At 39.8% G+C, this 17,543-nt stretch overlaps 1 protein-coding gene across 2 annotated transcripts in view; it reads right to left on the minus strand.

The window, feature by feature from the left end:
• Window positions 1-1,665: 1,665 nt before the first annotated feature.
• MRPL48 (mitochondrial ribosomal protein L48) overlaps window positions 1,666-17,543 on the minus strand; it is a 53,125-nt gene continuing 37,247 nt past the window's right edge. The window contains exons 5-8 of one of the 2 annotated variants that reach the window (XM_030331161.1): window positions 15,305-15,474; window positions 5,364-5,466; window positions 3,131-3,220; window positions 1,666-1,963 (exon numbers count right to left, since the gene is read on the minus strand). In XM_030331161.1, the coding sequence (XP_030187021.1) occupies window positions 1,889-1,963; window positions 3,131-3,220; window positions 5,364-5,466; window positions 15,305-15,474 (438 nt within the window). In that variant the 3' untranslated portion in view covers window positions 1,666-1,888. The remainder of the gene's footprint in view (window positions 1,964-3,130; window positions 3,221-5,363; window positions 5,467-15,304; window positions 15,475-17,543) is intronic. The other variant, XM_030331162.1, reaches the window with a different exon arrangement.

The raw sequence follows: 17,543 nt of genomic DNA on the forward strand, positions 1-17,543 counted from the left end.
ACCCATCCACATGCACACTCCTATACACACCCTAAAAGACTGGTGTAAGGATTAGCGCTCATTTAGTACCTTGAGCAGGGTCTAGCTCAATAAATGATAGCTATTATGTACAAAAGTATGAACGAACTAATGTTCAAAATAGGAAAAACATTAGAGGTCACTTAGACTAATGGTTCTCAAAGAGGTAATCCTGGGGGGGCCTGGGTGGCTCAGTCAGTTAAGCATCCAACTTCGGCCCAGGTCATGATCTCATGGTTCATGAGTTCAAGCCCTGAGTCAGGCTCTGTGCTTACAGCTCAGAGCCCAGAGCCTGCTTTAGATTCCGTGTCTTCCTCTCTCTGCCCCCCTCCTGCCCTCTCCTGCTCATCTCCTGCTCAGTCTCTCAAAAATAAACGTTAAAACAAAAAGTTAACCCTGGACCAGTAGCATCAGCATCACCTAGGAATGTGTAAGAAATTCAAATTATAGGCCCTTATTCAAGATCTACTAAGTCAGAAAATCTGGGGGTAAGAGCAGCAATTTATGTTTAAAAAAGCCCTCCAGGTGATCCTGATACACACTTAAGTTTGAGAATCAGTGACTTAGATCAGGGATTGACTGTTTTTATAAAGGACACATAATGAATGTTTTGGTTTTACAGTCTGTGTCGCAACTACTCAGCTGCCAGTGTGAAAGCAGCCATAGATGACATGTAAATGAGTGACCGTGGCTCTGTTCCAATAAATAGGCAATGGGGTTTTAGAACTAGATATAGGTGGTAGTTGTCTAACATTGTGAATGCATTAAATACCACTGAATTGTTTGCTTTAAAATGGTTAATTTTGTGGTTTGTGAATTTCACCTCAATGAATTACTTAAAAAAAGAAAAAAAAAAAAAAAGCGTGGGGTGCCGGGGTGGTTCAGTTGGTTAATCATCCAACTCTTGATTTCAGCTCAAGCCATGATCTCACAGTTCATGAGACTGAGCCCCTGTGTCAGATGCACTCACAGCGCAGAGCCTGCTTGGGATTCCCACTCTTTCTCTCTCTTCCTCTCTCTGCCCCTACCCCACTCATGCTCTCTAAATAAAGAAAGAAAGAAACAAACAAACAGTAAAACAAATAAACAAGCAGGCAGTCAGTGGGGCTTGGCTCACAAGCAGTAGTTTTCTGACCCCTGACCAAAATCAACTTTAATTCTTTGTTTAAACCCACTCCAGGTAACCCTAATTAGCAGTTATGTAACATCTGCCTGAATATGACAAGTCACTCACTGCCCCACAAAGCAATTTTTTTCACTATGGACAGACCTTGTTTCTATCTGGAGAGCTTTTTTCATAAGCAAAACCAAAAGCCCCGTCCCTATTCCTTCTACCCAAGTTTACTTATGATCCTCTGTTTCACTAAAAGACTCAATGCCAGATTGCTTTAAAGAATGAGATCACTCTAACTGGAGAAATATTGAAGGGAAGTATGTTTTTGTGCTAAAGAGAAAATAGAATCCCTTAAAGATACTCCACAGGGCAGCTGGCTGGCTCAGTTGGTGGCGCATATGACTCTTGATCTTGGGGTTGTGAGTTCAAGCCCCACGCTGCTGGGTGGGTATAGAGATTACTTAAAAATAAAATCTTAAAATAAAAAAATAAAAGATACTCCACAGGATGGATGGACTTCTCACATACGCACATGTCCACCAGCTGCAGATTTTTATTAGATGAAGGATGTCTTAGGTTGGCTCAAAGGAAAGTGGTAATCGGCAACACTCCTCCATATAAGAGAGGAGGCATTCCTGGCTAATGGGGATGGGTAGTTACAATATCTAAAGGATCTTCTTAATTTTGACCACCCAGGAAGCTCTTCCCCTTGGCACTCAATATCACCAGTCCTGGCTTGAAAGGGTTTGCAATGAGCTAGTTCAACTTAGCCAACAGTTCTTCCAGTTCTGGCCGAGCTTTGAACCTTCCTTTGAAGTCTTCTTCAGTGTGCTGGGGAGAAGAAAAAGTAAGTAAGTGAGAATTACTACAGAGCTTTCAGTTATTCATACATACACAGCATTAAAAAAAAAAAAAAAAAAAGCAGGGCATCTGGGTGGCTCACTCGGTTAAGCATATGACTCTTGATTTTGGTTCAGGTCATGATCTCACAGTTTGTGGGATCAAGCCCTGAGTCAGGCTCTGTGCTGAGCATGGAGCCTGCTTGGGATCCTCTCCCACTCTTCCTGTCCCTCTCCCCTGCTCACACTCTCTCTCTCAAAAATAAATAAATACACGTTAAAAAAAGCCATCAGACAGCTCTGTAGAGAATGATTCAGATTCAACTAACTTTTCATGAGACTTATATTAGATACTAGGGATTCTAAGTTGAATCGGACTTCCTCCCTGCCTTAAATGAACTTAAGTCTGGTGAGAGAAGACAGACATATAAAGAATTAATGTCAGAATGCTGAGTATATCATTAGAAGCATTTAAAGAGAGGCAATGCCCAAATTCTCCATCTACAATAGGAAAGAGATAAGGACTGGAATATTTAAGTCAGCATGACCAGCACATTTTCTCCTATATACAGATCTGTGTGAAACCTGAATAACAAGAAGAGAATTAACAAGCATGGACTCAGAACAAGGAGAGCTGGATACAGCAAATTGCATCAGTCTAAAATGACCTGATGTATCTGTGTCATAACAAGGCTTGTCTTGGCATATGGACCCAAATACTCAGTATTTAGGCTGAAGTTCCTAATGTTTTCTAAGTTTTGCATGCCAAATTTCCTTCTGATTGGCATTCTTCAGTCAGGCTACAGTCAAGCCTTAAAGGTCCAGGAAACTCTTCTTTAAAGTACATTTCCTTATTTGTGTTCTGATTAATTAGACTGTATGTAATCTTAAATCATGTTATTTCTGCACACAACTATGGGTTCACCCCTAACACCAGGATACTGTGATGGAGTTCTGCTCCTGTGGTCCATAAAGGATCATCCCTGATCCATTGGAAGAGGCAGGATAATGACCACAGTTATACCAGTCTGCAAACCTTTCCTGTTTATTATCTGGGCTAAATTACCCACATTTCTGTCTTGTTTCTAAAGCCAGATGCTCTTATCCATATTGAACACAGGTGGGCCACCAGGGGGCCTCTTCTCAAACTAGCACATACCTCCTTCACTGACAATCTGACTCCTTCAGGAAGATTACTTTGGATTATTTCCAAGAAAATCTCTGCAAATGTAGCACTCAAACCGCTGATCTGCAAAGGAAAGAAGATGCTCTAAGAGAGAGCACTGAAAGCCAGGTGATTGGGCAGACATGGCAGGGGCTCAGATGTCAGCTTCAGCAGAGCTACAGGGCCCTTGGGTAGAGGATTAACACCCAGAGCCAGTTTCAGAGCCAACCTCTACAGGATTCCTCTTGCCATCAAAGTGTCTGCTTGCCAACATAGTAGTCATGGCTAGTGTCTGCTCCTGCAGACAATGGATGTCATAACTGGACCAAGAGGTTATCAAGTCCAGGATGACTTTCTGATTCCACTCAGGTGTACCCACATAGACTGGACTAGTGTCAGACCCTGTGCGGAGAATCCAGAGGCAAATCAGATGTGTAGTAGAAGGGCATGCAGGGGGCTGCAGGAACCCACAAGACAAATATCTCCTAACCTAAGGAGGTCAAAGACAGCTTCCAAAAAAAGGTAACTTCTAGGTGGAGTCTTGAAGAAAAACAGGAGTAAACTAGGAGAATTCAGCAGTAATAGGGAGGGTTTTCAAAGCAGAAGAAATCAGTAAAGTGTGTTGCATCACACAGTACTAGGGAATTAAAATGAGTTCCATGTATGGCTGGAATGAATGGGGTGAGAAGAGGAAAAGCAGGAAGAGAATCATAAAGGTATTTAGGCACTAAAGAGATCAAACTTTATCCTATGGGCCTCAGTGGCAAGATAGATCTTTCTTAAGATCTGTATCTCAAATAATTTATTTCTGATAATATTTAAAGAACTAAAGATTGTTAAGTACTTAATTTTTAAAGTTAGCATAATAGATTTAAGGTGTTACTACCTTAACATTCTGTTACGGAATGTTATATTATGGAACATATATTATGGAATATATACGTCTTGTTGATATACTTCTTGAGTGGGTCAGAAAGGGGTGATGTCCATACATGGGAATATTATTTGGCAATACAAAGGAATGAAGCATTGATACCAGCTACAACATGGATGAACCTTGAAAACATGCTAAGTGGAAGTAGCCAGACAGAAAAGGCCATATATTGTATAATTCCATTTAAATGAAATGTCCAGAAGAGGTAATATCATAGAGGCAGAAACAGATTTGTGGTTGCCAGGAGCTGGGGGGGACAGGGAAGGAGGAGTGACTGCAAATGGGTAGAGTTTCCTTTCGGGGTAATGAAATTGTTTAAAATTGTGGTGATGGTTGCCTAACTGTGAATATATTAAAACCCATTTAATTGTACATGTTAAATGGGTAAATTGTATATGAATACAATTCTCAATAAAGCTGTTAGGGGGCATCTGGGTGGCTCAGTTGGTTAAGTCTCCAACTCTTGATTTCGGCTCAGGTCATGATGTCACTATTTGAGATCAAGCCCCACATCAGGTCCTGCACTGACAGCAGGGAGCCTGCTTGGAATTCCCTCTCTCCCTGTCTCTCACCCTCCCTCTCCTCCCCCTGCTCACAAGCTCCCTCTCGCTCTCAAAATAAATTAAAAAAAATAAACTTAATAAAATTTTTTAGTGTTTACTTTTGAGAGAGAGAGATAGAGTGTGACAGAGGAGGGGCAGAGGGAGAGGGAAACAGAATTGGAAGCAGGGATCAAACCCCCAGGCAGAGGGAGAGGGAAACAGAATTGGAAGCAGGGATCAAACCCCCAAACCGCAAGATCATAACCTGAGCCAAAGTCACAGATTCAACCAACTGAGCCACCCAGGCACCCCTAAAAAAATAAACTTTAAAAAGCAAAACATCAGTTCCTCTACAATTGGTTTTATATATGCTGAGTGTAGGACACCTGTGGAATATCCCAGTGGAGAAGTCCAGTAAATAAGTGGATATCAGGTTTGAAGCTCAATGGAGAGATCAGGACTGGAGATGTTATCTAGGGGTTATTAGTATATAACCCATCAGGACTGGGAGATATGTATCAGGGGGTTGTCGGTATGTTATGATGGCCACTGAGACCCGGGGAATGAGTGAGATTGCATAGAGGGAAGGTATTACACAAGGAGAGATGGAAGGATCAAGAACTAAACGCTGGAGAACATCGTCATTTCAGGGGGCAGGCAACAGGAAGAGAAGGGCATGGTAGAAGGAGAAAAAAATAGAAGAAGAACCAGGAGAAGCAAATACATTTCAAGTTTCTCCCAGAGTGCCTACCTGAACCACTCGCTCATGGGTGGTAAGAACTGAGTCCAAGAACATTTTGCTGCCTTGGTCTTGCAGCCGCAATACCTCCATGGTTTTGGTGGGCATCGCATAACTATGGGAAGGAAGAGTCAGCTATGAGGAGGGTTCCTTTAAGTCAGCAGCACCACTTGAATCAGGGTGGTCCCTGAGTACAGCCACTCCTGCAATGCAGTGACTCCTGGAATCTAGGGCAGTTTATCTGCAACCAGGGTAAAGTAAGCAGATCCTCTTAAACCTCCTCCAGAAACCTCTAAACTCCCTGAAGGAACAGACCTTCTAATGCCTTTTGCATCCCTAGTTCTTGCCTGATAGACCTTCTAATGCCTTTTGCATCCCTAGTTCTTGCCTGATAGAACATTGAATAAAATCTGGTGATTAATAACTATTCACTGCTACTAAAGAAAAGCCAATTCTAAAAGAATTGACCTCATCACTTTGGAGGCTAACCTTGGGTATTTCACCTCTTCTGGAGAAATGAGGCATGAAACCCAACTGTTTTAAAAGAGCATAATTTCTCAACCTCAGCACTATTGACATTTTAGACCAAATAATTCTTTGTTGCGGGGGGGCTGGCCTATGTATCCCTAATCTCTACCCACAAGATGCCAACAGTACCCCCCTGAAATGGTGACAATAAAAATTATCTCCAGGGGTACCTGGGTGGCTCAGTTGGTTAAATGTCTGACTTTGGCTCAGGTCATGATCTCACGGTTCGTGAGTCCTGTGTCGAGCTCTGTGCTGACATGACAGCTCAGAGCCTGGAGCCTGCTTCAGATTCTGTGTCTCCCTTTCTCTGTCTGCCCCTCCCCTGCTTGCTCTCTGTCTCTCCCTCAAAAATAAACATTAAAAAAATTTTTTTAGTAAAAAAAATTATCTCCAGACATTATTAAATGTCCCCAGCTTGAGAAATACTGTTGTAGAGACTATGCTTGCTATAATAAGCTTCAGCAGATCTACATGCTGCAGTGAAAAGAACACTGGATTTAGGGTCAAATCTTGGCCCTCTAGCTTATTAGCAATATTTACTAAGGCAAGTTACTTGTCTCTGTCGGCCTCAGTTTATTCCACAATAAAGGGGATTATAATCTAGGTCTAAATTAATAGATGTGTGAAGATTAGGTGTGGTGATAAAATAGGACCAATGGCTACACAGAAATACGGTATTAGTGTTATCTTGTCAAAAAGGTCATCAAAATGAAGATAAATGGAATAATAACAATAGAATTCCTGAATTTTCATGCCAAACAAAGCTTCATCAATTGATAGCAAGGGGCATGGCTCTCTACGAAATGAATAATGGAAATAATGGAAGTGGATTAGAGACATGATAGTCCTGGATTTAAATGTTGGCTCTGCCCCTTATTACCTATTTGACCTTGGACAATTAATTCAGTTTTCTGAGTCTCAGAGTCTTCAGCTACAAAATGAGAATAATGATACCTAGTTCATAGAGTTGTTGCAATGATTAAATAAGATTATATAAGTAATTTGCCCGGCATAATATGACTACAAATGCCAACTCCCTTGCCCTTATAAAGAGTAAATGCTAGGTACTGCAAACTTCCAGGTAACCTCCCTAAATAACATTCCTTACCACTTTCTAGCACAATCTCTGACTTCCTCTTCCAAAAGCTTTCAGGAAAGTGAAAAGTATTCTAAAACGCTAGTTTTCTTCCTTGACATTCTGCAAATAAGACTGACTAACTAAAGTGGGAGTTGTCCATTCCTACCACTGAGCATGCATTCTATTCAACACTTACTTCACAAGATTTAGTTCATTTGTTCATTCACTCATTCATTCATTCATTCATTCATTCAACAAACATTTACTCAAAGCCTGTTTTGTCCTAGGCACACTACTGGGCAATATGTAGCCTATCCTTTAAAGGAGCTCACTAAGGGGTGCCTGAGTGGCTCAACTGATTAAGTGTCCAACTTCGGCTCATGATCTCACGGTTCGCGAGTTCAAGCCCCGCGTTGGGGTCTGTGCTGACAGCTCAGAGCCTGGAGCCTGCTTCGGATTCTGTGTCTCCCTCTCTCTCTGCCCCTCCCCTGCTTGCACTCTATCTCTTGCTCTGTCTCAAAATAAATATACATTAAAAAATAATAATAAATAAATAAATAAATAAATAAAGGAGCTCACTAAAAGTGTTTTGGAGAGACAAGAAAGTACACAAACATCTTCACTACAGTAAGAAAAAGGCAATAATAGTCATGTACTGAATATTACAGGGACAAGAGAGAGAAAGGGAGCTCAGGGAAGACTTCACAGGTGAGGTAGCATTTTATCAAGTTATAAAGAATGAACATGTAGGCATTTGCCCAGGCAGCATTCCAAAAAAGTGAAGCAGCTATTGATAAGCCCTCAGAGAAAACCAACAGAAAAACCATAGTTTGACGTACTTTGACAAAGAAATACTGGGAACTCTGGTCATTTCAAGGTAGAATAGGCCTTTGAGTAGTAAGAATACATGTAATTTTTCTTCAGTGTCTACACTTTTCTGTATTTTACAAATTTTCTGCAATAAACATAACTTGAACGATCAGACAGGGAAAGCAGAAGGGAAGAAATGAAATAATTGTCAAAAGTCAATCTAAAATGACAAAATAATGCTACCTTCAGGATAGCATTCTTACTGCCTGAGACAGGACACAAGGGAGCCTGTTGGGGTATTAGGGAACTTAGAATCCATGGATTCCACTAAATATAAATCATACCTCCATTTTAAGCAATGTAAGTGGACTTCAAGGAAAAAAAAAAAAAGAAAAAAAAGTAGCGTTAGAGAGAGTGACGCTGAGTGATGCTTTTAGTCTCCACAAAGCACAGGGGCTACATCAGCTTCAGGCTTGGAAGCTGCTCCCAGATGAATAAGATTTCCATCTCCAGGCAGCTGCTCAGCAAGGGAGGCAGGCAGATTAAGAAACCTGCAGGACCTTCTTCCTCTCCCCTCCTGGGTGAGTTGCAGCTGCAGCAGTGCAGACCATTTATAGAACAAAAGCCAGCACTTTGCTCCCCTGCCCAATTCCATCTCAAGGTCAGAGCCCTACCCCACCACTCCCAGAGGAAAAATGGATCACGATGAAATGAAAATCAGAAGAAAAGAAAATCATTTTATCTCTGAAAAGCTGGGCAGTGAGAATGCCTAACAATACAATGGTCTGAAAACCTCAATCAATGCAGAGAAGGGAGTTGCTGAAAACGAACATCTCTTTATGCTCTGTGCTATTTGGAGAAACGAGCTAGAAAAGAGGCAAAAGCAGCACATCATTCATTCTGCTGTTCTAAGAATCATGCCAATGACTATTAAAACTCAATCCAAGTCAATGAATATTTATTCAGTGCTTACTATGTGTCAGGTACTGGGAAAGGTCTTAGGGTTACACTGCTAATGGAGATCGAAAGTCCTTGCCTTATAGATCTTAGAGTCTAAGAAGGAAGACCAATAAGAGACAAGTAATTACGAGGGTAAGGAATGAGTGCCATGAAAGGAAAGTTATATAATCTTTACTTCTCCCAAATATTTAACATAAAGACTTAATTTAATGAGGTTCTCTGAAGAAGCTAAGAAAAAAGCAGGGGTTAGTTAAGTAAAGGGGAAAGAGTATTCTAAGCTTTAGAGAGCAAGCATATGCACAGGTCCTGAGGTGGAAAGGGATAAAATCAAAGCCTCTGTTAATTGGAGGGAGAGGAAGACGGAACGGGAAATATGAGTTAAGGCAACAGAAGCAAGCCCAGGCCATAGAGCACCTAGCAAGCCATGTGAGGAACTTTCATTTTGATCCTAAAGGAATAGGAAGCCATAGAAGGATTTGAAGCATGCTAGTAACATGATAATATTTCCATTCTAGAAAGATCACACTGAAAGCTGCATGTAGAACCAATTACAAAGAATTGAGAATTTGAAAAAAACGTGGATTCAAATCCAGACCTTGCCTTTTATTAGATGTATGACCATAGGCAAGCTTCTATTATATTAATAAATAATAATAATAGTAGTAGCCAACTCTCGTTGGGAACAGTTATAAGCACTTTAAATATATTATCTCCCTTAATTTTCACTATAGCCTTTGTATGTAGGAACTTGTATTAACTCCATTTTACAGATGAGGAAACCAAGATACAGAGTTTAAGTAAACTCCCAACGTCACACAATAAGAATGCTGCAGAACCAGAGCAAAACCCTAGCAGTCTGTCCACAGAGTTGATACTTTGATTCACTATGTGTTAGGTGCTTAGGTGCTTCTTGGAATCAAGCAACATTATACAAAAAAAGCCAGAATGGTTGGCTGATAGTAGGTGCTCAACAAATGCTACTGCGTTCCTGCCTTTACTCAAAAGAAGCCAGAGCTTTCCACAGCCAGGTTTTAAAAACAGCACCTTTTAAAAAGTCCTTCTAAAAATGTAAAACACTATTTCAGGGAATTAACCCACTATAGGTATGATAACATTCTGTAAATGACACTTAATGCCTCTTTGCCACCACAACCTCTGAGAAGCTACCCCTAATCCCTGCCAGCTAAAAAAAATATATTCTCCGTAGCTGTTAATAACAATATTATTTACAGAGTGTTTACAATGTTCTGGCCTCTCTGCTAAGTGCTATCATACACTTTCTTATTTAACTTTCAGAACTTAAAGGAATAAGAAAATTATCATCCCAGTTAGATAGATGAGGAAACTGAGGTTCAGAATTTCCGAAGGTCATATTGCCAACAACTGGTAGAACTAGAATTTGAACACAAGCCGTTTGATTCCAGAGCCTGTACTCTTAACCAATTGTTACTCAAAGTATGGTCCATAGGCAAGTTAAGTTGCTGGTGAACAAACTGCTTGTTATCAGTCCGTTACAAGATAAGAAGCATGCAACAGTCATTAAACACACCAACATTTAATTCACCCAACATTTTTTTTTTCAATAGTGAGACTTTCTTGATGAAGGAAGCAAAGCACTAATGTACATTTTGGCATTAGCTTCTGATATCTTTGCAGAGTGGCACTTTCAGGAAGCATTGTTCTAAATTATTATGCTGTTCAGCCTCCTTGAACTGACATTGCATTTCATCCTTCACTTACCACCTTCCACATTACGTTGTACACGCGCGCACACACACACACACACACACACGTGCGTGCACACACACACTCCCTAAAATCAGGGACATTCTCCTTGGTATCCTCCAGTCAGGATGTCTAATACAATACCAACCATACAGCAGGAATAGACTCGATCAGTATTTTAATTCATTAATTAAAGACACTTTCATTAAACTTCAGGAAATGTATACCATATACACCACACACTTGCATTGTTCAGTCACGTTCAAGAACCTGTCATTCTTTCAACAACGGCTTAATGTCCCCCATGTGGCAGGACCTGTGCTAGATGCTAAAGAAATAAAAAAGAACACAGTTCCCACTAGTCAGTAGGGAGGGCAGCTGACACATGAATAGATTATTACGGCCCAAAGCACTAAGTGACATGATAGAAGTATGCGTCAAGTGCTGAAAGAGCAACCAACTCTCTGGGGCATCAGGAAAAGATAAAGCACATCTTTAGGCCTAAAACAATTGAAGTACTATTAGCTGTGAGAGCTAAAGTCACAGGTTATTATCCAATCTTTTCAAGTGCATGTTTAGCACAGTTATATTCCACGTTACCAAGGTTTAAAAGTTCAAATTTAGCTTAAGAATTTAAATTAGACCCTATACGATTAAAAATACTGGGAGTCAGGCAGAAATGAGTTAAACCTAGGCCACTTACTGGTTTTGTGACTTTTGGGCCTGCTGGGCCTTGGTTTCCTCATTTGTAAAATGGGAATATACTGCTATCTAATGAGTAAGAAAGTATAATTTTTACCATATCCACACACCGGGCCACGTATTACTTGCCACAATGGCCAACCACCAAAATGATTATTCTTTAAATAATATGGCAATAAATGGCAAACCACCAAAATGATTTTTCTTTAAATCAGTTCACTTAAAAAGTTATTTAAGGGGCGCCTGGGTGGCTCAGTCGGTTAAGTGTCCGACTTTGGCTCAGGTCATGATCTCACAGTTTGTGAGTTCGAGCCCCACGTCGGGCTCTGTGCTGACAGCTCAGAGCCTGGAGCTTGCTTCAGATTCTGTGTCTCCCTCTCCCTCTGCCCCTCCCCTGCTCACTCTCTGACTCTCTCTGTCTTTCAATAATAAATAAACGTTAAAAAAAATTTAAAAAAAAAAGTTATTTAAAAAATAAACTTGAGGGGCACCTGGGTGGCTCAGTTGGTTAAGCATCCAACTCTTGATTCCGCTCCGGTCATGATCTCACAGTCATAAGATTGAGCCCTGCATTTAGCTCCACAGTGAGCGTGGAGCCTGCTTGGGATTCTCTCTCTCCCTCTCCCTCGGCCCCTCCCCTGCTCACATTTTTTCTCTCTTTCAATAAATAAATAAACTTAAAAAAAAATAAAAGAGAGACTTGAGATGTAGAGCAACTGGAATTCAAGTTGCTGATGTGTAAGAAAATGGTAAAGCCACTTTGGAAAACAGTTTGAAAGTTTCTTATAAATTTAAACATCCACTGCCCTTACCATTCGACCCAGCAATCAAATTCCTAGAGAAATGAAAACATGTTCTCACAAAAAGCTGTACATGTTTATAGTGGCTTTATTTATAACTGCCCAAAACAGGAAACAATACAAATGTCCTTCAACTGTTGAATGGATAAACAAACAAGCATCCACTCAATGAAATGCTAATCGGCAGCAAAAAGGAACAAACTACCTGATACGGGCAACAGCATAGATCAATCTCAAATACATTATCCTAAGTGAAAGAAGCAGACTCAAAAGGAAAAATACTGTATAATCCCACTTATATGACATTCTGGAAAAGGCAAAAACTATAGGGGCACCTGGGTGGCTCAGACGGTTAAGCCTCCAACATCAGCTCTGGTCATGATCTTGCAGTTCATGGGTTAAAGTCCTATGTTGGGCTCTGTGCTGACAGTTCAGAGCCTGGAGCCTGCTTTGGATTCTGTGTCTCCCTCTCTCTCTCTCTGCCCCTCCCCCACTTGTTCTCTCTCTCTCAAAAATAAGTAAACTTTTTTTTTTAATTTTTTTTTTAGCATTTATTTATTTTTGAGACAGAGAGAGACAGAGCATGAACGGGGGAGGGGCAGAGAGAGCGGGAGACACAGAATCCGAAGCAAGGCTCCAGGCTCCGAGCTGTCAGCACAGAGCCCGACGCAGGGCTCGAACTCACGGACCGCGAGATCGTGACCTGGCTGAAATCGGACGCTCAACCGACTGAGCCACCCAGGCGCCCCAAGTAAACATTTTTTTAAAAAAGTATTAAAAAAAACTATAGGGGCAGAAAACAGATCATTAGTTGTGAGGGACTAGGGCTAAGAGGAGGGACTGACTACAAACGTGGGAGGGAACTTCCTGGGATAATGTAAATGTCCTACATCTGGATGATGATAGTACATACTGTCATTTGTCAAAACTCAGAAATTGTCCACTAAAGGGGTGAATTTTACTGAATTTAAACTATATCTCAGTAAGCCTGACTTTATATCACTATTGTAAATGGAAGACCAGTATCAGCTGCCATCCATAGAAGTTAAAAAAAAATTACAATGGGGGTGCCTGGCTGGCTCAGTCCGTAGAATATATGACACTTTTTTTTTTTAAGTTTATTTATTTTGCGGAGGGAAGGGCAGAGAGAAGGAGAGAGAGAATCCCAAGCAGGCTTCATGCTGTCAGCGCAGAGCCCCACGTGGGGCTCCAACTCACGAACCATGAGATCATGACCTGAGCTGAAATCAAGAGTCAGACACTCAACCAACTGAACCACAGAACACATGACAGGTGCCCCAGAACACATGACTCTTAATCTCAGGATCATGAGTTCAAGTCCCATGCTGAGCCTAGAGCTTACTTTTAAAAAGTACAACAGAAACAAAATAATGGTATAAAATTCTCGTTAGACATGATTGCTAGCCAAAGACTCTTGAGTCTGAGGTCCTTTCTCTGCTATAAAGATTAGGAGGTGCTACAGTGGTGTTAAGAACATACCAGAACCACACTAAAAAATCTCTCCTTGACATAATTAGGATGAATGAGAGTTAAAAAGGGAAGAAATCTCTCACCATGTGATTTAATGTTATTTAAAGCAAACTACAGGGCATCTCACACCTTCTGAAACCCTGAGAGATAAGATATGTAAAGTGCCTGGCCTGGAGTAGATAGCCAGTAATTGTTAGTTCTCTTCCCCTACAGTTTTCCAACAAATCCAAAGAGTAAATGAAAACCAGAGCAGGCGAAGAAAGCCTAAATAAATGGGGAGATATACCTCATTAAAGGATCAGAGGAATCAAAATAGTTGTCAATTCTCTTCAAATTGACCTACAGATTCAACACAATCCCAATAAAATCCCATCAGGTTCCTTTCTGTAGAAATCGACAAACTATAATTATAAAACATTTAAGGAAAACCAAATGACCTAGGATAGCCAAAATAATTTTGAAAAAAAAAAAAAAGTTGTAGTTTCAGTAATCCAGCTACAGTAATCAAGACAGTCTGGTATTGGTATAAGTATAAATACATACATCGCTGTAACAGAAGAGAGTCCAGAAATATACCCACACATACATGGTTAACTGACTTTCAAAAAGTGCTAAGACAATTTGATAAAAGCTAGAAAATCTTTTTAACAAATGGTGCTGGAACAACTGGTTATTTACATGGAAAAAAAAAAAAACCACAAACACTTTGATTCATATCTCATACCATATACAAAAATAACTCAAAATGGATCATGGACCTAAAAGTAAAACTTAAAAATATAGAACCTTTAGAAGAAAACACAGGAGAATATCTTTGTGATCTTGGGTTAGACAATACTTCCTTAGATATGACACCAAAAGCATGAATAAAAAAAAATTAATAAACTGAACTTCATCAAACTTGAAAAAAGTCTGCCTTCCAAAGGACTCAGCTAAGAAGATGACAAGATAAGTCACAGACAGGAAGAAAATATTTGCAAAGCATACTGAAAAAGAACTGGTATCCAAAAATAGATAAAGAATTTTCATAACTTAATTATAAGAAAACAAACAACCCAATTTTAAAAATGGACAGTCATCAAAGCAAATATACACCAAATTAGCACATGAAAAGATATCAAAATCATTATTTATTAGGGAAATGAAAATTAAGACCACTCACTATGAAATACTATATATCTATTAGATATATCTTTAGGGAAAAAAATGACAATACCAAGTGCTGCCCAGGAAAAGGAGTTACTGTAATTCTCATACATTGTTGGTGGGAAAACAAAATGGTGCAGCCACTTTGGAAAACAGACGTCAGTTTCTTACGAAGTTAAACATACATTCACCATACAATCTCCAAATCCCAGGTTTAGGTAGTTATCCGGGAGAAAAGATATATGCATGAGAATGCTTATGACAGCTTTATTTATAATTACCAATAAACTAGAGAACAATGAAAATGTACATCAACTGGTGAATGGGTAAACCAATTAAGGTCCAGCATTTAATGGAATACTACTCAGCAATAAAATACTTGCAAAAACATGGATGAATATTAAACATATTATGCTAAGTGAAAGAGGACAGACACAAAAAGCTACATACCGTATGATTCCATTTACATGATGTTCTGGAGAAATTAAAACAACAGGGACAGCAAATCAATTGTTGGTTGGGATCTGACTACACCAGGGCACTGGGGAAATTTTGGGGTTAATAGAACTGTTCTACATTCTGATTGTGGTAAACTATATACCTAAAAGGATGAATTTTACTAAATGTAAATTATACCTCAAAACCTCATTTAACGACAAAGCAGAGCATGCCACTCACACCAAAAACATCCCATGCAAAGGCATCCTTCATACCTTTCCTCAACTTTAATGGATAGATGGTTGCAGAGGTTGTGAACATATCGGGCATAACTCTCTGCCACGGCCATGTCGTATGCAGTCAGGTGAATGTTTAAAACCCCATATTCATAATCTGTTCCCAAATTAATGGGTCTCACTTCCACTTTTCCTCTCTTCTTCTTGGGCTGAACCAAAAACAAAAGGAGAAAGAAAATAAATCAAAGTATTACACAAAAAATTCTAATCATCCCATCTTGTTATCAAAGAAATCAATCTTTCAAATAAATTTACCATTTTTGTCTTAGGTTACCTTACCTTCAAATTGAAGTTTCTTTGGGAAGGAAAGAGTAGCTTCCCTTACCAGTCTGGGCTATGACATCAGCCAACAAAAGGAGAGGGAATATTGCTGGCATTCCTTTAACACAAATACAAGTGACTATCTTCTGCAATTAACTTGATATGAAACCATCTCTCATCTCTGGCCCTTAGTTTCCCAATTTTCAAATTGGTGGGTTTTTTGGTTCTTAATCTAGAATCCATGGAGGAATTTCAAATGGTCTATCAACCCCAAAATTTATATGCAAAATTTTACCAGCATGCATATTTTTCTGAAGGAAAGAATCCTTAGCTTTCATTAGAATCTTAAATCAATTGCAAGGAAACCCAGGATTAGTTCTCTTCCAGCCCCTGCAGCTTTCAATTTCTGCATTTAGTCTTCCTTTTTCTTTTTTAAGTTTATTTATTTTGAGAGAGAGAGAGAGTGTGTGCACACAGGGAGGAGCAGAGAGAGAGAGAGAGAGAGAGAGAGAGAGAGAGAGAATCCCAAGCAGGCTCCCCACCATCAGCTCAGAGCCCTATGCAGGGCTAGATCTCATGAACTGCGAGATCATGACCTGGGCCGAAACCAAGAGTCAGATGCTTAACCAACTGAGCCACCCAGGAGCCCCCAATCTTTCTTAAAAAAAATTGAGAAATAGACAAATTATTTCTTTTTTTTCATTAAAAAAAAATTTTAACATTCGTTCATATTTGAGAGACAGAAGGAGACAGAGCATTAGTTGGGGAGGGGAACAGAGAGAAAGGGAGACACAGAATCCAAAGCAGGCTCCAGGCTCTGAGCTGTCAGCACAGAGCCCAACGCAGGGCTTGAACCCACAAACCATGAGATCATAACCTGAGCTGAAGTCAGACTCTTAACCAACTGAACCACATAGGCGCCCCAAGAAATAGACAAATTATTTCTACTTTACCCTTTTGTATTGCTCCACTACATATCAACCTGTGCAGGCTGTGGTAAAAAGTTAAAATGAGGCCTGGGAAAATAGATATTTAACCCAACATAGATCAGGATCAAGAAATCTTCTCAACCAGAAATAATTTAACCTGAATCCCCATCAAGAGGGGGGGACTTGTTAAATAAATCATGGAACATTCATACAATAGTATACATTATGCAGCTTTAAGAAGGAATAGGAATTTCTTTCTGTACTATATGGAAAAGTCTTTAAAATAAATGATAAAAGCAAACTGTAGGATAACATGCTCAGAATATTGCCATGCATACCAAAAAAGGGTGTGTGTGTGCGCGCGCACATGTGTGTGTGTAATTACATACGTATTTATTTGCTCATATATTAAAAATATGTCTGGAAGGATGCACAAAAATACTAATATCATTGGCTCCCTGTGAGGGAACTGGATAGCTTGGGCATAGGAGTGGGAAGGAGACTTTTTTAGCTATTTCTCTTGTATATTTTTTGAATTTTTAATAAAGTTAATCTTTTGTCAGTTCAAAACTAGAATCTTAAACTCTACTATATTTTTAAGAAAATTTTTTTAGTAAAAGTTTTATTGCAATATAATACACATACTAAAGTGGTGCCTGGGTGGCTCAGTTGGTTAAGCATCCAGCTTCAGCTCAGGTCATGATCTCTCGGTTCATGAGTTCGAGCCCCACATTGGGCTCTGTGCTGACAGCTCAGAGCCTGGAGCCTGCTTTGGATTCTGTGTCTCCTTCTCTCCCTGCCCCTCCCCTGCTTGCGCTCTGTCTCTCTGTCTCTCTCTCAAAAAATGAATAAAACATTAAAAAAAATTTTTAAATACACATACTGAAAACAATGCATAAGTACACAACTCAATGAATTTTCACAAAGTGAAAATACCTGTATAATCAGTATCCTGAATAACACATAGACGACTACTAGCACCCCAAAAGCTCGTGCTCCTCAAATAAATGACCACTATTCTTACTTCT

This window comes from Lynx canadensis, chromosome D1 (assembly GCF_007474595.2).
Source record: "Lynx canadensis isolate LIC74 chromosome D1, mLynCan4.pri.v2, whole genome shotgun sequence".
Taxonomy (NCBI): Eukaryota; Metazoa; Chordata; class Mammalia; order Carnivora; family Felidae; genus Lynx; species Lynx canadensis.